At 41.3% G+C, this 20,117-nt stretch overlaps 1 protein-coding gene across 10 annotated transcripts in view; it reads left to right on the top strand.

The window, feature by feature from the left end:
- ASPH (aspartate beta-hydroxylase) overlaps nt 1-20,117 on the top strand; it is a 188,147-nt gene that overhangs the window by 161,176 nt on the left and 6,854 nt on the right. For all 10 annotated transcript variants that reach the window (XM_075920632.1, XM_075920630.1, XM_075920638.1 and 7 more), the window contains 3 exons: nt 8,286-8,421; nt 9,227-9,318; nt 12,295-12,428. In XM_075920632.1, coding sequence (XP_075776747.1) covers nt 8,286-8,421; nt 9,227-9,318; nt 12,295-12,428 — 362 coding nt within the window. The remainder of the gene's footprint in view (nt 1-8,285; nt 8,422-9,226; nt 9,319-12,294; nt 12,429-20,117) is intronic.

Raw genomic sequence — 20,117 nt, forward strand, 5'->3', positions numbered from 1 at the left:
TAATTAGGTAGTAAGGCCTATATCCTACCTCCTTTGTACTAGTGGCTTTGTTGGGAGTTTAAATAGCATCAGGAATTTAAGCTGAGGTCCTAAGTGATGGATACAATTAAGGACAGCAGAATAATACTGTTTAGTTCTTTTAATGTGCTTTACTCATTTACTTGGACAAGTGTGGTTCAATTTTAATCTTTATAATTATGTGCAAAAGTGTATTCTAGTATCTCTTGTAATGAATATTGCCTTAAAAGAATACCTCACTGCAGCAGACCGCTATTAAATCTTGAGAAATGGGAAGAAATAGCAATTTTTTGCGTACTTGTGTGTCACAGGGTGTGAATTAGCAACAGTCCACTGTGTAGGCATTTCTATGTAATGCACTATATATTTTCATGATGAAACACTTGTTCCTTCTCAGGCAGCCTTTTATATTATGTTTGTATATACAATTTTACAACTTGTATTATAACCTACTGTGAAAGATTTAGTTTTAAAAGAAAGATAATTGTCCTTTGTAATTTTCCAGTTAAAGAAAAACAACACATTTTCCTGAATATAAAATCTGTATGTATCAACACATGTGCACACACACAATGTATATGAAGAAAAACAAGTAGGACCATATATTGCCTGGCATAAGGGAGGTCAGAACACAGGTTGTCCCATGGAGGAGCTGTGCACTGTGGAAGTCCTCAAAGCAGTGTCCTTTCAGAGCTAGTTCAAGAAAGATGGAGCCGGGCTTCTATTCCATCCACATCCACCAGCAGAAGCACAGAGGGGAAGTGAATACTGCATCCTCACCAAGGACAATGCAGTGGTCATGCTTTCCCAGCACTTTGGGAATTCTAGGAGCTGTTGTGCCTGGCTTTCTGAAGTACAGCGTCTCTCTGAATTCCTCATGGGGTGTGGTGTGGCACCTCCAAAGCATATTTAAGCCCACAGCATATAGCTATGTAACAAATCAGCAAGGAAGTAGAATCCCTGAAGGCACAGAAGTACAATCACAGTGAATGACAGCAGAGAGTAGGAACAATAAGAGGAAGAGCAATAATATAAGGAAGTGAAACAGTAATTGGGACAGATGGATGCCAAGGAAAAACTAGAATTTCTGAAGCCTGATATGAATTACTGTCTGCAATTTTCAAGCTTTTGTTGATTTGGATCCGAAAGCTAAGTATGGACAATATTTTTATACTCACATTATGTCTCACATATTAGTTGTTTATGATATTTATTTTATTTCAGATCTTTCATTTATCTATTAAACATATTGACCATGGTGGAATGTTAAATATTTTCATTTGTAGTTGTACACGGTTGTAGTTATACACAGAGCTGAGCAATATGGTCCCCGCACCATGTAGCATCACTACAGAGGTAGTCAGGTCAGTCATCTGTCCAAATAACTGTGAAACTTGTCCCTTTAACATTTATTAATTACTGTGAGCAAAATAATGATTAAAAGAAAAAGTTAAATCTGGTCATATGCACAGTACAACAAGGCAATGAGTAATAAAACACTCAGAGGTATTGCAATATTTAGTTCCTCGGCTGTGTTATTGGTTACAGATTGTCATTGCACTTGTACTGTATTACTGGGCTTGATTTATCTGTACATTTCACTTTAATTGGGGAAAGAGGTGTTTTATATTCTTTAAGGTAACCTTCACAATTGCTAGTGTGAGTCCAAAATATAAGTTGAAGGCATCTTCAAAAACAAAAGTTTGTTGTATTCTCTCCCACCTACTACCATTGCCCCCACATGACCCAATACAATAATTTCAATATTTTTAAAAAGCTAAAATTAATTCTAAAAATCTACTGCGATGCAAGCAAAGTGTGCAGTAGCATTTCCAAGATAGTGATAATAAGCTTAATAAAAACAGTTGTTTTATTAACTTAAACATTCTTGTTAGAGAAGAAACAGGCGACCCAGGAGTGGATTGGGTAGAAAGGACTACTTTATTGCTTACGCATGTTTATCTCAGACATTCATCACAATGTCGGGGTGGCAATAACCTGGTGACAATCACACCCTTTTATCTTTTTTAGTATGTTAATTCATATGTCTATCACTACTTTTCCTAAAGCCTTATTTAGTAATGTTAACTCCCATAAAATGAATATTAATAGACAAATAATGAATACAGTTATACCCACCCCTAATTACTGTTTATAGAACTTCCAGTCAAATCAACACATCCCCATACTACAAGATAACAGATTACAGAGATTACAAGGGATTTTGACCCTGAAAATATGTTATGCAGAGCCAATGAAGATAAGCAAAATCCACAACAAAGTCAAGCTGCATGCTTATCTATTTTCCAAGGCTGCCAGGAGAAAGGGGAAAAACATGTTTGAAAGGCAATGGCAATGCCTTTTCTGGCTATACCCCTTACCCACTAATGTAGAGCCATTTCAGACCCCTATTAATTTTTACATCCCCCAACAATTCTGACTTCTGTTTTTTGTTTAAAAGGAAGAAATCAGTGCAATTTCTCTATCCCACACAATAAAAACCCATCTGTACTCATTCTTCACTACTTTGCATCTTTATAGTCATTTAACATCTGTGCAAGAGGGATGTAAATTGCAACCAAACCAAATAGTAGAGTATTACTCTTCCATTGCATAGGGTACATGGCTTGGCTACACAAGGTGCAAGGCAGTGGATAATCAGGCCTGTTCTCCCTCAGAGCTATTCTACATACTATGCTGAATATAATTTTTTTTTTTTAAAAACAACGAATAGTCTAGTAGCACTTTAAAGAATAACAACACATGTAGATAGTATCATGAGCTTTCGTGGGCACAACCCACTTCTTCAGGTCATCTGAAGAAGTGCCCACTGGCTCACACCTCCCCTTATCGACTAATTGTGTTGTTAATACAAATTGTATTGACTACATGATTAGTTAGTTAACCACTTCTTAACATCCTTGCCTTATACCATTCTTTTTGTTTGTATTTTTGTTTAACTTTTACTTTCCAGCTGGTTAGTTCTCATTTAAGATGGACAAGAAGTAAGACATTTTCTGTACCCTGAAGTCATCTTTGCTAGTCCTACATAAGTATCCTCAAGATAACTTTATCCTTTCCTTATAGTATAGATTTGACATCTGGAAAGGATCCTAGTAATACTTTGCCAGCAATGTACTACAGTGAGTGGAAATCATTGCTTAAAGTGGATCATGTACTGTCAATTTTCTCTGACAATGTGGATTTTATTAGTTAAGAATGTCAAGCCATCCTCTAGAGAAAATTAAAGTGCTAGCTATCCTACCACGTGTCTGCAATCCATAATAGGCCTTGAAAGGGCTGCTAGGTGGTTAAATAGAACCTTTTGCTGGTCATTCTGACACCTCAGTTGAAATGGTTTAGAAAACAAAGGATAAAGATTAAAACTTAATTTACAGCTTAATTTCACCATTAAGACAAGTAACTATTTAATATAAAAAAGTTGGTGAAGACTTTAAGGAAAGCCCTGTCTCGCAAAGAGTAAAGGTATTAGACATTTATTTCTGTGACGCTAGTGATGGCTATAGATTAAATAGGCTTTGGAAAAACAGAGTGAGGATTTCTTGGTATGCTCAGTAATATTTTTTCTCTAAAAATCAAGTTCAAGTGAAGAAAAACAGTACCTGAGTGTAGTAAAGTGTTTAGAATTAAAATCTACAGGATAATCAGATGTAAAGCAACAATAAGATGCAATTAGTTTTTTTAGAAGAAGACATTGAGGAAAAATGTGTAGAGGTTTATAGAAATCAGCTCTTTTTAAACAAATGCTTATACTCAAGGTGCTAGTCACATCTGGATTCTTGGTTCGAACTAATATTGGATCCACAACTGAAAAGAGGTGTCTGGTCGTACACTGATGTTTGAAATTGTGCTTATAATACAGCCTAGTAATTTTTAACATTTTCCTGGGAAATGCCACGACTTGGAATAACAGCAAGACAGTTGGTCCCAGTCCTGCAAACACTCAGGCTCTTGACTTCAATTGTGCGTAGTTAAAGTTCGGTACACTTGGAAGTAACTTCAAAACCAGGCCCTTCAGGATAAACACTGAGTTGAGTTTAAACTTCTCCAAGTAGTGCTCAGGTTCCTGCATTCACTTTCCTTCTTCAAAGAAACAGATTTGAATATTTATTTGAAATGGAGAATTATCAATTTGCTTTGGAAACATAATCCAAACCAGTTGCGATTGCTTCCACAGAAACTGGTTGGAATACAAAGTCTTAAAAGGAGTGTACAAACACCTGTTGGTTGAATGTTGGCCTGTTTTGCTAGCAAACTTCTAGAAGTGGTAGTGAAGATGATAGACACAATCTGTAATATACACCCATGCTTTTCATGCTAGCAGGAGGAGGGGTGCTGGGGGTCAGTTATTGTCAGGGATTCACAGTGTCTCCTTTTGGGAGGGCAGGATACAGACCTTTTAGCAATAGATCCAAGCAGTGGAAGCAGTGCTTGATATTGATGTGTCAGGTCAAGCTGCAGTGGTTTCCTTCATCTCTTCCTGCTAGTAGATGATCAGTTATCTATTTTCATCTGGAATAGCTGGCTTTTACAGCTTTGAGCCTGAAATGGGGTTCACTCACCTGCCACCAATGCTCCAGTCTAGCCTTTCAAAGAAACTCTCAGTGGCTGATGCTGTCCATAAACTATTCTGCTTTTGGTTTGCAAAGCTCTTTGATATGCACGTAAGGCAGCTATAGTTATTTAGTACTACACTGTTATCTGTATTCTAAACGCAGCTCTCTTTCATCAGATCTAAGCAGTGCAGTTTTTCTCATCAGATTGGACACTATGGAGGTATACCAGTGGGGAAAAATGAAATCTCCAACGGGCTTGCTAGGGTTTACATCTGATCCTTCTACTTACCCAGCTTTTTGTCAAGGATATTTCCTATCCTCTTAAACTCCTGAATTCTCAAGCAGCAAAAGCCTAAGATTTTTTTATCAATATATATCAGGCTACGACACTAAACTTTTTAGCTTCTAGGACTTCTCCTCTTCCCCTCACAGCCAGAAAGAAAAGTGAAGCTGTAGTTTTTGTTGGAAAAGGATTTTTTTTTCCTTGCTGGAGTTAAGTATTCAGCAAGATTGTGGTGAAACCCACATGAGAAAAAAGGCTAGAATGAGCTCAGTAGGCAGCAAAATAATTGCCAACACTGTCTTTTATATTGGAGAGAGAGTAAATCCTAGTCACTGGAAAGAAAAAAGGAGATCTACAAAAGAAAGGGAGTTATAATCCTAACTTTCCTAGATCTTGGCTCCCCTACACAGTTTCTCAGAAAAGAGCTGGTAAGCATCAGTCATTTCATTGTTGAATACTGAGAGAATTCTAGGAATTTTGTTTCTAATGCTCTTTAGATACAATGTGCTGCACAGGTGGTATTGTCACATGGCTCGGTATAAACAGGTTTAGTTTTAATCTAGTTAGCATAGGTAACAATAGCTGTGTAGATATGGTGGCATGGATTTCAGCACAGCCTAGCAAACCAGAGTCCAATTCCTCCAGAACACGTCTTCATTGCAACTGGGAGTATACCTCTCAGCCTGCATAGCCAGACTAGCTTGAGCTAGCCTGTCTGACTCCTGTGTTCGAAGTTGGGTGGTTGGCCAAGCAACCATCTATGCCTCAACATTCACAGTGATATTTTCAGAGTTTTGAGTGACGCTGGTGCCAATCTGGCATGCTCCCAGCTGCAGCGTAGACTTGCACCAGGGAGGTGGGGTATATATTCAGGTTGCTAGCTGGTGCCACTGCATCAACACTGCTATTGTTGTTGGATTCACAAAGGGCTGTCCTTAGGATTAATGGGGCCCTATACAGAGTTATTCAACAGGTACTCCTATGCTCAATGGCAGTCATGGGAGTGGGGGATGACTTTTTAGAGATGTGATTTTATAATATTGAGCAGCACACCAATGTAATATTTGTAAAGCAAATTTTAAATTAAGGTCCTGTTGACTTACACAGCAAATTCAGAAACTGACAGTATGTACCTAGGGTTGGCAAATGCCTGTTAAATGGCTTCATTACAACTGGAATAGTTATTTCATGGGTTCACTGTTCAGCTAATACCGTGGTCCCCAACCCGGTGCCATGGCGCCCGCGGGGGCATTTCAATGCGCCCGCCAGGTGCTCGGGGCTGGCCTGGCCCCGGGCACATGGCGCACGGGCGCTTGCGGGGAGAGCGCGCTTGGCAGGGGGAGCGCCGGGCGCGCGGCACTCGGCGGGAGGCGGCGGAGGGGAGCGCCGGCTCCGGGCGCTCGGCACTCGGCGGGGGGGAGAGGGAGCGCCGGCTCCGGGCGCGCGGCCCTTGGAGGGGGCCCCGCCCCCGGGCACGCAGCTAGGTGGGGCCCCGCCCCCGGGCGCGTGGATGGGGGGGGCGCCCCGGGGCCCCGCCCCCTGGCGCCCGGCGGGCAAACGGCCACGCCCCCTGGCGCCCGACAACCTAAAAAGGTTGGGGACCACTGAGCTAATAGATCTGGCAGGTTTTTTCGCTTGCAAGTTAGAGTGTATCTGGCAGAACCAAAGCTACAGAACAGGGATACGAAGAGGCAGGTGGGTGGATTTTAAGCCCCAGTGGTGCCCCAAATTTTCAGGTGCCTTATGCAGCTGTGTATTCTGCTTACGGTAAGGAAGGCCCTGGATTCACACATTTTAAGGATAGATGGGACCATTTTGATCATCTACTCTGACCTCCTGCATGAACACAGGTCTTAATTTTGCACAGCAATCCTTGCATCAAGCCCATCACATTGAAACAAATGGTGTAGAGACAAACCAGTGAGGGTCCATTTTTCATGTTATTGAATTAAAATATTCCTACAGAAGTTCTTTTGTTTTCAAAAACTGGAGGGAGGAAATGCAATATTGCTCATGCAAAATGTGGTTTAGTGAAACAAGTAAATGGCTGGGAAATAGAAAATAATTTTGTATCATTAGGTCCCGTTGTTACTGTATTCACTTTTAGGAGTGTAAAATTAAAATTGATGGCAACAATTTCGATATTAGTTCTGTAATGTATAAGATTCTATGCAAACAATGTTCTAAGGGAACAGAGAGGAGTGGAGTTTTAAATTTCTCATACTAACTTTTGGAGAATGGTTCAAAGTTTTGAATGCATTCTGGATAAAAAGAGTGACAGATGTTTATGATTTAAACTTGCCCACCATTTTCACGGAGGGTGTGTATGTAATACTTCTGCTGGATTTTCAAGTCAAATATCTTCCTTTTCAATAGCATCAGTGTTCAAATAAAGCTCAGTAGACCTAACTGATGTTCTAACTTGTAATTGCAGAGTTAAGTGGAATGCTTATATTGTTCCCTCAGAGCTGTAAAACTCAGCTGGCACTCAAGTTCCAGATTATGGTAGTGGGCGGGTCTTGAGAGTTTGCTAAGTACTCGTGTACTGAGACTGAAGATCAGTGTATATATATTAACTTGCAATATAAAATGATCTGTTACACAGCCTTAGGCTAATCAGAAAGCAAATTAAAGTGGGGGGTCAGTCTGTGAGTTGGCTAAGAGTTATTGGAATGTTTATGATAGTAAAGTAATTGTTTCTGAAGAACACCACGATGGTTGTTTTTACAGCCTTAACATGCCTTGGTAGAAATTGAAAATAAGGAAAGTTGACAATGATGAATGCTGTTCCTGATGTTAAATTAGAGGGCGGGGGGGAACTAAAGCGAGAACACAAATTCTTAGTACAGGTTGAACCTCTCTTGTCTGGGACTCTCTGGTCTGGCGACATCCATGGTCCGGCAGGATCACGAATATTGCGGGATCAGAGAGCCCCTGGACCAGAGGTTGGCCATGGGGTTGGCCATGGCAGCCCTGGGACAGCAGAGCCGCAGCGGCCCCAAGGAGCAGAGCCCTGGTGGCTCCAGAGTGGTGGATCAACAGCAGCTCCCGTTGCCCCAGGGTAGCACAGCAGCAGAAGCCCTGGCACCCCAAAGGAGCGGAGCCCTGGTAGCTCTGGGGAGTGGAGCTCTGGCTCTAATACCCCAAGCCCTGGCAGCACTGGAGCCAGGAAGCTGTGGTGGGGCTGGGATAACAGAGTCCAGCAGCTGTGGGGAGCGGAGCCCTGGGAGCAAGGGAGTTCCACTAGGTCTGCTGATGGACCCTGGGAGAACCCGGACTCCCGTCAGTAGAGGGATGAAATTGACCTCCCCAGGTCTGGCAAACTCCCTCATTCGGGACCAGTCAGGTCCTGAGGGTGCCAGGCCAGGGAGGTCCAACCTGTATAATAATTGTGGTTCTCACTGCAGTCCCTAGAAAAGAACTGGAAGCTTGTTCGTGATGAAGGGCTTGCGGTGATGGATAAAGGAAAAGGGCTCTTCTTACCTGAAGATGAGAACCTGCGAGAAAAGGGAGATTGGAGCCAGTTCACATTGTGGCAGCAAGGTAAGTTACCTATCGATTTACTTTATTGCTTCCTTCTCCTTCCTACAAAACCAATAATATTTTATTACATTGCTGTATCCGTCTTTTGAGCCTGTAGAAGGAAGCCAATAAAATGGCATTTGCACCCAGAGCATAATGAGCAAGAATACTTCATGCTAAATCACATTGCCCGGTAGCACCTGCAGAATCCAGCACTACAAATAACCATCTTTTGGCAAGGTTGCCAAGATTTTGTTCTAGCAAAGTCAATAGTGCACAAGTACAAATCAGCCTGGAGGAAGTAGAGAAGTCGGGAAGGAAAAAAAAATCTATCTCTAGCCTTTTGTCACCCACCAACTGCAGTTCTGTCATTCAGAAATGATATGAGCTACAGTATGTGTTTTAATAAGCCAGCTGTTCTTTCTCTGAGCTGTGATGCAGGAGGCCTGAATATTGGACCGACCGTAGGGATTTACACATTAGAAAGAACTTTAAGAATATTTCAGTACTAAGGTATTGTTTGTCTTGATAGGAGTAATTTTTACCTTTTCTTGCCATCAAGCCTCATTCATAGGCTTATGACTTATCCCGCAAATGGATGATTTAAAAGCAGAGTGCAATAACTTTATCTGATATTACAAGCCACCTCTCTTTGCTTTCATTTCAGTTTCTGTCTTCTCTTTGCTTCTGTGAAATGGCATCAGTAATATAGGCACAGCTTCTGTAGAAAGCTCTTTGGAATCTTTGGCTGAAACCTGCTTGTATGAGTGGGAAGTGTAGCAATGCTTGTGTACTAAGTGTTTCACTTGCCAATTTGTTTTGTTAGGAAGAAAAAATGAAAATGCGTGTAAAGGCGTTCCGAAAACATGTGCTTTATTGGAAAGATTCCCTGAGGCTACAGGGTGCCGAAGAGGACAGGTACTTACTGACCTGCTTCATTGCTGCTGCGCAGGAGGGTGGGGTAAGGTGATGCTTAGGAGTACACACAGGGAATGCTTTCTTGAGCAGAGTTCAGTCAGTGGACCAGATCCACTGAGCCTGGTTCTGGGAGTTATAAACTGTATCCACTTGCACCAGCTTGGCTGCATAGGAGCATGAAGATTCGCCTCAAAGCTACTTCCACATGTCCTTCCTTGGGTTTTTGAGGCAGCTTTAAGACTCAGTGCAGGTTGCCAGCAAGGAATGTTGGCAAAGTATGTATCTCATCCCTGTCCAGTGCCTGTTCCACATAGAGGATAACAGCCTACTGCTGCTACCAGTTACTGTATTGTTAAGGATCTAAATGCCCAGACCCAACTGATGACTGGAGTCAGCATGATTCTATAGGATGAAATGTTGGTTTTTCAATGTTTTAACTAGGGACTTACATCCAAAAACTACATTCCAGGGATGATAGGGTTGCAAAATCAAACATTCAACATTTAAAGTACCATAGAAATGTAAGGCTAAAAAGGACCTCAAAAGGTGACCCAGCTGAGGCAGAATTAAGTATACCTAGGCCATCCTGGATAAGTGTTTAACGTGTTATTAAAAACCTCAAATGGCAGGGATTCCACAACCTATTCCAGTGTATTTCAGTGCTTGGCTTCCTTGTAGTTTAGAATTGTTTTCTATTATCTAATGTAAATCTCCTTTGCTGCAGATTAAGCCCATTACTACATTCCTACGTTCAGTGGACGTGGAGAATTCTTGACTACCATCCTCTTTATAACAGTCCTGAAGATATTTGAAGACAGTTATCAGCTCCCTCTCAGTGTTCTTTTCTCAAAACAGATGTATCCCTTTTTAACATTTCCTCATAGGTCAGATTTTTTAAACCTGGTATCATTTTTGTTGCTCTCCTCTGACCTCTCTCCGGTTTGTCTACATCTTTCTGAAAGAGCAGCACCCACAAGTGAACACACTACTCCAGCTGAGGCCTCATCAGTGTGGAGTGGAGCAGGACAGTTATCTCCGCTGTCTTACATAAGACACTCCTATTAATGTACCCGAGAATCATAAAACACTAGAACTGGAAGGGACCTCAAGAGGTCATCAAGTCCAGTCCCCTGTCCTCACAGCAGGACCTAAAACCATCTAGATCACCCTGATAGAATAATTATATTAGCTGTTTGCAGCTATTCAAGCTGTGGAAGGGAGGGGGAAGTAGCAGGCATGGATCATGAATCAGTAGATTGGTGCTCTGAAAGTGCTGGGAGGGAGGAGGAGTAGTTGGAAATGAAGGGCTCCAGTGCCCCAGTGTGTGAGGTGTGTGTGTGGGGGGGGGGAGAATGGGGCAGATGGGGTGCACAAGCTGTGGGTAGAACCCCAGTGGGCTGCGGTCTGTCCACCACTAGATTTTAATCATGTGGCTACTCAGTAATCTTGGTTGCCTATCACTGTCTTAGAGTACAGGCAGTCCCCGACTTACGTGGATCCGACTTATGTCGGATCCGCACTTACGAATGGGGCTTTTCTCGCCGGTCTCCGTGGTCTGCTGGGGGGGTCCAGCAAAGCCGCTGGACCCCCCCAGCAGACCAGGGACACCCGAGCAAAGCCGCCGCCTGGGCGGCTTTCCTCGTTTGCCCAGGAGCAAAGCCGCCCAGGCAGAGGGACCCCCGCCGCCTGGGCGGCTTTGCTCCTGTCCCCCTGGTCTGCTGGGGGGGTCCAGCTAGTGCGCCCCCCCCCCAGCAGACCAGGCTTTTGTTGCGGGACGCCTCGGGTAGAGCAGCTGGGGTGCTGCCGGGTTGGTCCTGTGGGAACCTACCGGGCAGCGCCCCAGCTGTTCTGTCCCAGGGTCCAGATTCAGCAGCTGTTGAAACTGATCAGGCTGATTCCAGGAAGCTGGGGGCAGAGCAACTCTGCCTCCGGCTTCCTGTAGTCAGCCCCTGGTCAGTTTCAGTGGCAGCAGCTGAATCTGGAGCCAGTTCCAACTTATACAAATTCAACTTAAAAACAAACCTATAGTCCCTATCTTGTACGTAACCCGGAGACTGCCTGTATATGCTAACTACTTTCATTAAACTCTCTGTTTAATCTTGTATTTAGCTGTGGACACTCTTAGGCCAAGTGTACACTAAAGCTACGTCTACACTACGAGTTTTCTCGGCAAAAAATATGCTAATGAGGAACTAATTTGCATGAGTCACAATCTCATTTGCATATTTTTTGCCGATCCATTTTTTCGCTAGGGTTTTTGTGCAAAAACCCGATCAGATCTTGCGGGAAAAAGGGTTTTTGCACAAAAAGAAAAAGTCCGCACTGCTTGTTTTTGCACAAAAACCCTAATGAAAAAACGGATCAGCAGAAAATATGCAAATGAGATTGACTCATGCAAATAAGTCCCTCATTAACATATTTTTTGCTGAGAAAACTCGTAGTGCAGACACAGCCTAAGAGTTTACTGTGGCGCAGCTGAACTGATGCAACCATGCTGCTATATGATATTTCGTGTAGCTGTTCCATGCCCACAGAAGAGAGCTGTCTTATCAACATAATTATCTACCCCCAATGAGCAGTGGTAACTGTGTTGGTGATAGAAACTTTCTTGCTGACAGCACTGTTAATACTGAGACTTGTGTTGATATAACTTGTGTTGCTCAGGAGGCTGGATTATTTAAACTCCTGAACAATGTAAATTATACTGACACAAGTGCCAGCATGGACCTTTCCCAGACCTGATGCAGAACTTGGTGTCATTCAAAAACTTGTCTCTTTCACCAACAGAAGTTGGTCAACTAAAAGAGATTAGCTCACCCACCTTGTCTCTCTAATATCCTAAGATAGACACAGTTACTGCAATGCTGCATATAGCAATTTTGGTCTGTCATCTTGGATCAGAACTGTAAAGTTCTGTTCTTCTCATGAAAGGTTAGTGAAAATGACCTTATTAAAGAATTGTATCTCTCTTTGCAGATCAAGTATTCTGTCATGCACCCAGGAACTCATGTTTGGCCTCACACAGGTCCTACTAACTGTAGGCTAAGGATGCATTTGGGCTTGGTTATACCAAAAGAAGGCTGCAGAATTCGATGCGCCAAAGAGAACAGGTATATTTTTTTCCTTCTCTTCCCTAAGGCATAAATAATTGGATTTCACTAGCTTACAGATGTGACTCACAAAACAAAAAAAGACAGTTCTGACGCATGTGTACTATTAGCTGATGGGTCTTTTGTTTGTTTATATATAAAAACTAGCAAACTTGTTTCAAATACATTAGTTTCAGTTGTCATGAAGTTATGCAACACTCTTGAGATGAAACCTCTTCTTTGCTATCATAGTCATTTATTTTTCTCTTTGTAACTGTGTCCATAGCCCAAAGGTTTTGAATCAAAGGCCTCAAATCCAATGATGTTTACCAATTGAATACTAGAGTATTCTCTTTCTTGTGCTTGGAGGTCAGTCATCTTGATCACCAAAATGTAGGCTCTAACTGCAGCTCTGCTTGCTTCTTTACTACTATGGATAATGAGCACTCTAGTCTGCCCGTACAGGTCAGGCCCGCAGCTGGTCTGAACTGACATAGTTCCATTGATTTCAGTTGAAATTGAAGCTAGTGAAGCTATGCTCATTTTACAGTAGTAGAGGATTTATCCCACTATGTGGCTTTGATAACAAATGTTCTTAATTTTAAAATGCATTAAGAAGGAAAACTCCTTTCCAATAGGATATGTTACATTGAATCTCTGTTTGTTCACCTGACGAACCCGTAACTATATATTTGAGCTCGGGGCTATATTCCCCAGAGGAACCTATAAAAGACCAGGTGTTAGCATCCGATGCCTGCCTATGGCATTATAAATAAAACCATAAAAATATAAAACTGAACAAAGGCAAGGTCTACCGTGAAACAATTTTAACAAGTGACCTTGCAAAAATTTGCCTTTCACTTGCAGATTCTTATTTTCTGAGTCTGAAACCACCTCTGGAATTCTAAAGCTATCTGTTGTTACCCTGAGAATTTTCAGAGATTGAGGATATTTCGTACTGCATCTGAGTGCATGCTTCTACAGTGGAGAGGCATTTGGTGATGAAAAACAGATGTCAATCATGACGACAATGTGTGGTTGAGAGAAGTGTTCTGTAAACCAACCAGAGCAGATGACTTATAGAATTTTGAGAGTAGGAGTTTTCAGCTATCAATAATCTAACTGTTATCTCTGCACAAGTGTTGGGGCTCCTGCTAGCATGTACCTTATATAAATATTCTGTGCTGGAGTCAGCATTGCAACTAATGCAGAATGTTCTGTCTAATCACTGAGGAATGCATTTTTTCTCAGCTTTCCAGCTCAATATTTGGAATAGGTTGCAAGCCCGGTACACATCTGGGCAGGAAAGAGTTGTGGCTAGATAGCTTAGAGGATTGTTAATAAGTGTGGAGCTTTTCACTTTTCAGTCACTGTTCTGAATTCAGGTCAGTAGTCACTGAAAGTCATCCAATGGCTGTTCAATGACCTGTGTGAAACTAAGTGGTGGTCACACTCCAGTTCCAAGCGAACCAGTGTCCACCACTCTCAATCCATTATCACAACAAGCATCCCTATTTGTCATAATCTGAGCAGACAGCTTAGCGGCACGCAGACTGAACTACCTTCTCTTAACTATCGCACTGGTCCCGCCACATCAGGTACTTGTCAGGGCGGCATGGGGAGGTGTGTGTTGCTACTGCTCTGCACAGAGAGGGCTTCAGGCCTCTGTGCTCTGCATCTGGCACATTCTGCACAGACTAAATTCACTAATTACAAATGTAAAATTAATACAGAAGGGCCGGCTTCTGCCTGGGCTGATATGTGCAGCTCTGGTCTACTTCAGCAGGAGCTGTAGATTCATTACCAAAGACACAATTCCCCCCTCCAAAATGATATTATTTGTCATAATAAAAATTAAGGGTTATGCACATGGTTGGCATCTAAGGAGGCATGATGAGAATAGTGAGGTGAAGGAATTGTCTCTGACAGGTACAATTCCCTCTCTGCTTCTTCCTTGCTGGTTTAGTCGTCATCTTCAACTAATATGCATAGTCTGACTCCCTGCCTGCCCCCTTCCACTTGTGTAGTGTGTTGCTTATTTGCTTCTAGGTACCCAGAGGCAAGGCAGGGTGAATGGGTGGTGAGGAAGTGACAAAGAAGGCGAAAACCACTAGTGTGACAAGGCCATGTAAAAGACTAATGCAATTCTAGGTCAGGTATTTCCAGTAGAGACAGGGACATTTTAGTACCATTAGACAAGATGCTGGTGAAACCTCATCTGGAATATTATGTGCAACTCTGATTACCTGTGTTTCAGAAAGATGAATTCAAGCTGGAACAGGTGCAGAGAAGGGACTCTAGGGTGATCAGAGGAATGGAAACCTATCCTGTGAGAGGAGACTTAGCAGCTTGGCTTGTTTAGCCTAACCAAAAGAAGTTAGAGGGGAGATACGATTGCACTGTATAGAAACATCAGAGGGATAAGTATCAGGGAGGGGAGAGAAGTTATTTAAATTAAGTCCCAGTATAGATGCAAGGACAAATGGGGGTCAGGAAGGAATTTTCTCCCGGGCCGCCCTTCCCCTCCCTGAGTACTCACGGTGTCAGCTGAACAGCCCTGCGTGCCTCCTAGATTTAATCAGGGGTATATAGTACAAGTCATGGGCTGTGAATTTTGTTTAGTGCCTGTGACCTGTCAATGAATTTTGCTGAAAATACCCATGACTAAAACGGAGCCTTAATCTTGGTGGTCCCTTCTGACCTTTGAGTCTCTGCATCTGTGAGGCAGGTTTTCTTCATACGATGTCCTTTCAGAAGACATGCATAGGCTCACAGTCTAGCCTTACATTTTACTCTTCACCCACTTCAGAGTGTTTGCTGATGATGAGTCTTTGTTTACGCTGTCACATTGTGATCAGCTCTTAGGGTGGCAGGAACAATCCCAGGTCATTTTTCGTGTATTAAAAGCTGCAGCATGCAAGATGCTTAATCATGGTGGTAAAAAAAAAAATTCAGTGTTAAAATATAATGACATTGTCAACGATTGCAGTTGTGATTTGTAATGAGAGGGAAATATGTCCCTTTCATAAAGTCAAGGTAAAAACTTCTCATCTATAACAGGTAGTAAAAGCTCTCTTCTGAGCAAATGATACAGAAATCCTTCCCAGACTAGCTCCATTCCATATTACCTTTTGGTCATAATGTGATGATTTTCTCACAGAATAAGGCATCCGGAAGATATTTATTTGCATTTCAATGGCAAGTCTTGTAGTAGATCCAAATGAAAGATAATGGCTCTGACAACTTTATGACTTTTTTTCTGTGTGTTGTATAAATCAGTCTAACCCACTATGATGCAAATGATTGAGCCTTCTTTTAACCTCTGGTGGCACTCCATTTGAAGGTTTGTTCTCCAGAGTACAGCTCCTCTTTCAGACTAACTAGTGAAGGAAGTGCTTTTCAGATGAAATTTAAAAAAAACATCATAGGCCTGATTTTTTTACTCTCTTATATCGGCATGTAACAACTTTGACTTAATTAGAGCAATATTAATGTAATACCTGGCATAAGAATCAAGGAGTATATTGCTTAAAACAGGTATAAATTTGGAATAACTGAGCCTTATTTAAAAGGAGCGTGCACATACAATACCTTTCTGAATCTGCATTTATCTATTACCAAGGTGGCAGTGAAGTTAAGAGGCAGTCATACTAGAAATCTGAAAAGATTCACTGTCAAATAGATCAATTAATCTGGGCCTTGGATGCTGACATCCATTTGACAGCCAATTTGTGATTTTTGTTACTTCACTGTACCTGCTGATTTCTCCATGTTTGTTTCAAATTTGTGTCTCAATCATGTTTCTGCCATTTTTCTTAGGAGACTATTGCATAGGCTAGTAGTTCTTAATAGTGGTTTGTTTCCTGATGGTGGGTAAAAATTTCAAAAGTTTCAAAGGATTTAGAAACCCAAATTCCATTTTCAAAAATGACTTAGGCCTTGTCTACCCTCGAAAAAAAGGATGGTTTGTTTTTCTAATTGAATTAGCTCAATGAAGCTAACATAACTCAGTTGAAAACCCAATTTAACCTTTGTAGACACAATTGAATATCTTTAATCCTTTCCCATCCCTTATAAATATTCTTCTTGTATCCCAACTAACTTTCCAATATATTTGGTTTTCATGCCTTTAATATGGTTAAAGGATTAACCAATAATGGTAGGTCAAAATTTTCAAAAGCGACTAGTGGTTTTGAGTGCTCACCTTGAAACACCTTGGGCCTGATGTTTAGGAAATGCTGAGTATCCTCTGAAAATTAGGCCTTTTTAAAGAGACTCAAGTGAAAACAAAGCATTCAAAATCACTGGTTACTTTAAAAACTTTTGGCCAAAAGTCATTTCATCTCTCCTACTCTGTCAATCCCTATGGCTTAATCAGTTTTGTTACTGTACTCTGAATTGTGTCTAGTTTTCCAAACCTTTGTGGTTATGAGGTGCCCACAACTGTGTGCAGTATCCACAGTACAGTGTCATCAGAATGCAGGGAGAAGAGACTATCACCTCCTGTTTCCATGAAGTGATGCCTTTTCATCTGTAGCTGAAAGTCACATTAGCCTTCTTAAACAACGAGAAGTCCTGTGGCACCTTATAGCTAACAGATTTATTGGAGCACAAGCTTTTGTGGGCATGCATGCATCTGACGAAGTGGGTCTTTGCCCACAAAAACTTGTGCTCCAATAAATCTGTTAGCTATAAGGTGCCACAGGACTTCTCGTTGTTTATGCAGATTCAGACTGACACGGCTACCCCTCTGATATTAGTTTTCTTAAATCCTGCACACCATTGCAGAGTGATACCAAATTTGCTATGTGCTCTCATCATAAGTCTCCTTCAAAAGGTTCAGCTTTTTCCTTCCCATTGTTATTGCCTTCATGTATTGTTACCCAGGTATGTTAGGTTGCACTTTTTAAAGCTGAACCTCATTTTATTTCCTGTCCATATTTTAACTTCTTCACCTCCCTTTGTATTATTACTCTGTTCTCAGTAGTGTATGCAACATTTCCTTCAACATCTTGGAATTAAGGCCCTAATCTTGCAAATTAACATGCACTCATGCAGGCGAATGAGGTGGTTGCCTAAGACACCAGGCTTTAAAAGGTGCCAAATTAGATGAAAGTGATTTTTTTCTATTTAAAAGTATATAATATGTTATCTCTTTATATATGAAAGTATCGAATATTATACGTATAAAACAGTGCATCATTGCCATGTCATTGAGTTATATTATTTATTTCACATTGGGGAGCACGGCTGTGTGTGTAAATACAGTAAAAATGTGTCAAGTCATAGCTTCAAAGAGTGCTGCCGGGGTCAGGGTCTGGCAAGTCAGTCATTCTCAGTAATCCAGGGTTGGCCAGTCATACAGTTGGGTTTGTGAGGCTTGCTGCTTAGTGAAGGCTGGACAGAAACCCACAGCAGCTGTTCTGCTGTGTTATAGGCTGTGATCCCAAAGATGCTGTGCCAGCAAAGAATTTGCATTGTGTTGGATTTGAAAATTTTGGTAAGAGGTTTGAATAAGATCATAAAAGGAGAATCACAAGTACTTGTAAGATTAAGCTAGAGTCGGCATTTCAACATGGAAATTCAAAAGATATTAATGCAGTAGATTTGTGAAGTGAACTGAAGGATATTTCATGACAACTTCCAAGATGTACTGAAGTTTATTTCTGAATGCAAACTCAGACAGCTTTCCCAACATCTTAATGACTCTTTGAATTCTCTTGACTCTTCCACTTTCTGTTCCTAGTTGGGTCTGTAGCTTTTCAAAGTTAAAGTTGATCAAGATGTACCTTCATTCTTCCATCTGAAAGAGAGACTTGCTGGCCTGGCCATCTCAAAATAACACAAAATAGCTTCAAATCTTTCAAACAACTTATTGCTCAATTTGCAAAAGCAAAAGTACAAAAAGCAATGTTCTAAATGTTTACACCAACAGATGGACCAGTGCAAAAGGGTTATAACTCAAAAACAAACTTCATTCCGTATCAAGGGATAAATATTTTCATAGCTTCCCAAAAATTCAGTTCCTATGGAAGGAAGACAGTTGCAGCTTGAAATGCAACTGTTTAGAGCACTGACCAAAAACACTGTGTACAACGCAAACTAGTTACAACTTTAAAGTGTCAGCTTCTAAGCAGTTTCCCTGTACAGTATAATTGTTTTAGAATTAATGAAAATAGAAAAAAATCAATACAAATATTTATTTTTGTTTTGGCATTGTTAATTCCGAATGCCAAGTAGATAAATTTCATTCTAGACTTCTCATTTTTCTTTATATTGAATCGGGAATCCTATTGACTTTGCAGCACAGAGCCCTTACTTAACATGCCATTAAATTCCTTTTCAAGGTCATCAATGAAGATGTTAAAACTGCACTTAACTGTGATCCTCCCAACTAATTAGATACCCCTGTTTCTCATACATTGCTTCTCACCATTCTCCTTTAAGTTTTGGTCTTCAACTTGTTAAAGAATGTGACTGCTCATACACAAGCCAGTTTGAGTGAATTGTCTGTATTATGTTTTGAGAGATACTATCAATTTTTTGCACTAAAATTTAAAAAATGTAGTGTTCCCTCCCTAAGCCCATGTCTACACAGGAAAATTGCACTTCAATAAGTTTACTTTTCCTGCTTGGCTGTGCTTTATACCCTGGAATACCCACTAAAGGTATGTCTACACTGCAAGCTTATTTCGGAAAAAGCTATTCCGGGAAGTTATCTTCCAAAATAGCTTATTTTGAAATAGAGCGTTCACACAATAGGGAAGCCTCCTAATGAATTGGTGCCAGGCTCCCCTAATGTGGATTTAGAGCCCCAGGGGGCACTGGGGAGGAATAACTTAGAATGGCCGGGGGGGGAGGGAGTTATTTTGACATAGCAGCAGTGAAGTGTCCACACACCCTCTTCCGAAACAGCTTTTTTGGAAGAAGCATTATTCCTCATGGAATGATGTTTATCAATGTCAGAAAAAGCCCTCCATTATTTCGATTTTCTTTCAAAATAACACAGTTGCTGTGTGGACGCTAGTATTGTTTTTCTGGAATAACGGCCGTTTTTCTGGAATAATGGTGCAGTGTAGATGCACCCTAAGAGTGCTCTCTTTTTGTGTCCGTATGGTGTGTCACTCCATGGAAGCAGTGCTTAGTAAAGCACAGTAGAACCATGGCTTTAGAAATGCCAGTCTTAAAAATGACCAGTTGTATAAACTATTGTTCCCATTTGCGGGGAGGCAGGCATCACATAATGGACGCGATGTCAATGAAAAGCAAGGTGGCATCCCATCACATTGCAGTGCTTTCAGAGCATTGGAAAACAATGGTAGTGGTTGGAAGGACAAGAAGAAAGCGATGCAGTGCACAATGCTGCAATTTATGCATCATACAGAGTATAATTTTGAAATGTTTTGTATTTTTATGAACTCCTCAATCCCCATTTCGCAAAGCAGAGGTTCTTCTGTAGCTTAAAGGGGCTTGGACAGAGCAGCATTGATCTGCCCTGTTGATTTAGTTATATCAGCATAATTATGCCAAAATAAACTGAACTAGTGCAGCTTTTTCTCCCCTGTAGACAATCCCTACTGCAGAGGTTTATGCAATGAGTTTATTCACATTCTTGAAGTTAAGTATGAATCAGGGCAATTCTGTTTTTTTAATCCAGTTTGTTTGACATGATTTGTTTATTTTTAAACCATGCTACTGGCTATTGCACAT

Source organism: Pelodiscus sinensis, chromosome 2 (assembly GCF_049634645.1).
Source record: "Pelodiscus sinensis isolate JC-2024 chromosome 2, ASM4963464v1, whole genome shotgun sequence".
In the NCBI taxonomy this organism is placed as follows: Eukaryota; Metazoa; Chordata; order Testudines; family Trionychidae; genus Pelodiscus; species Pelodiscus sinensis.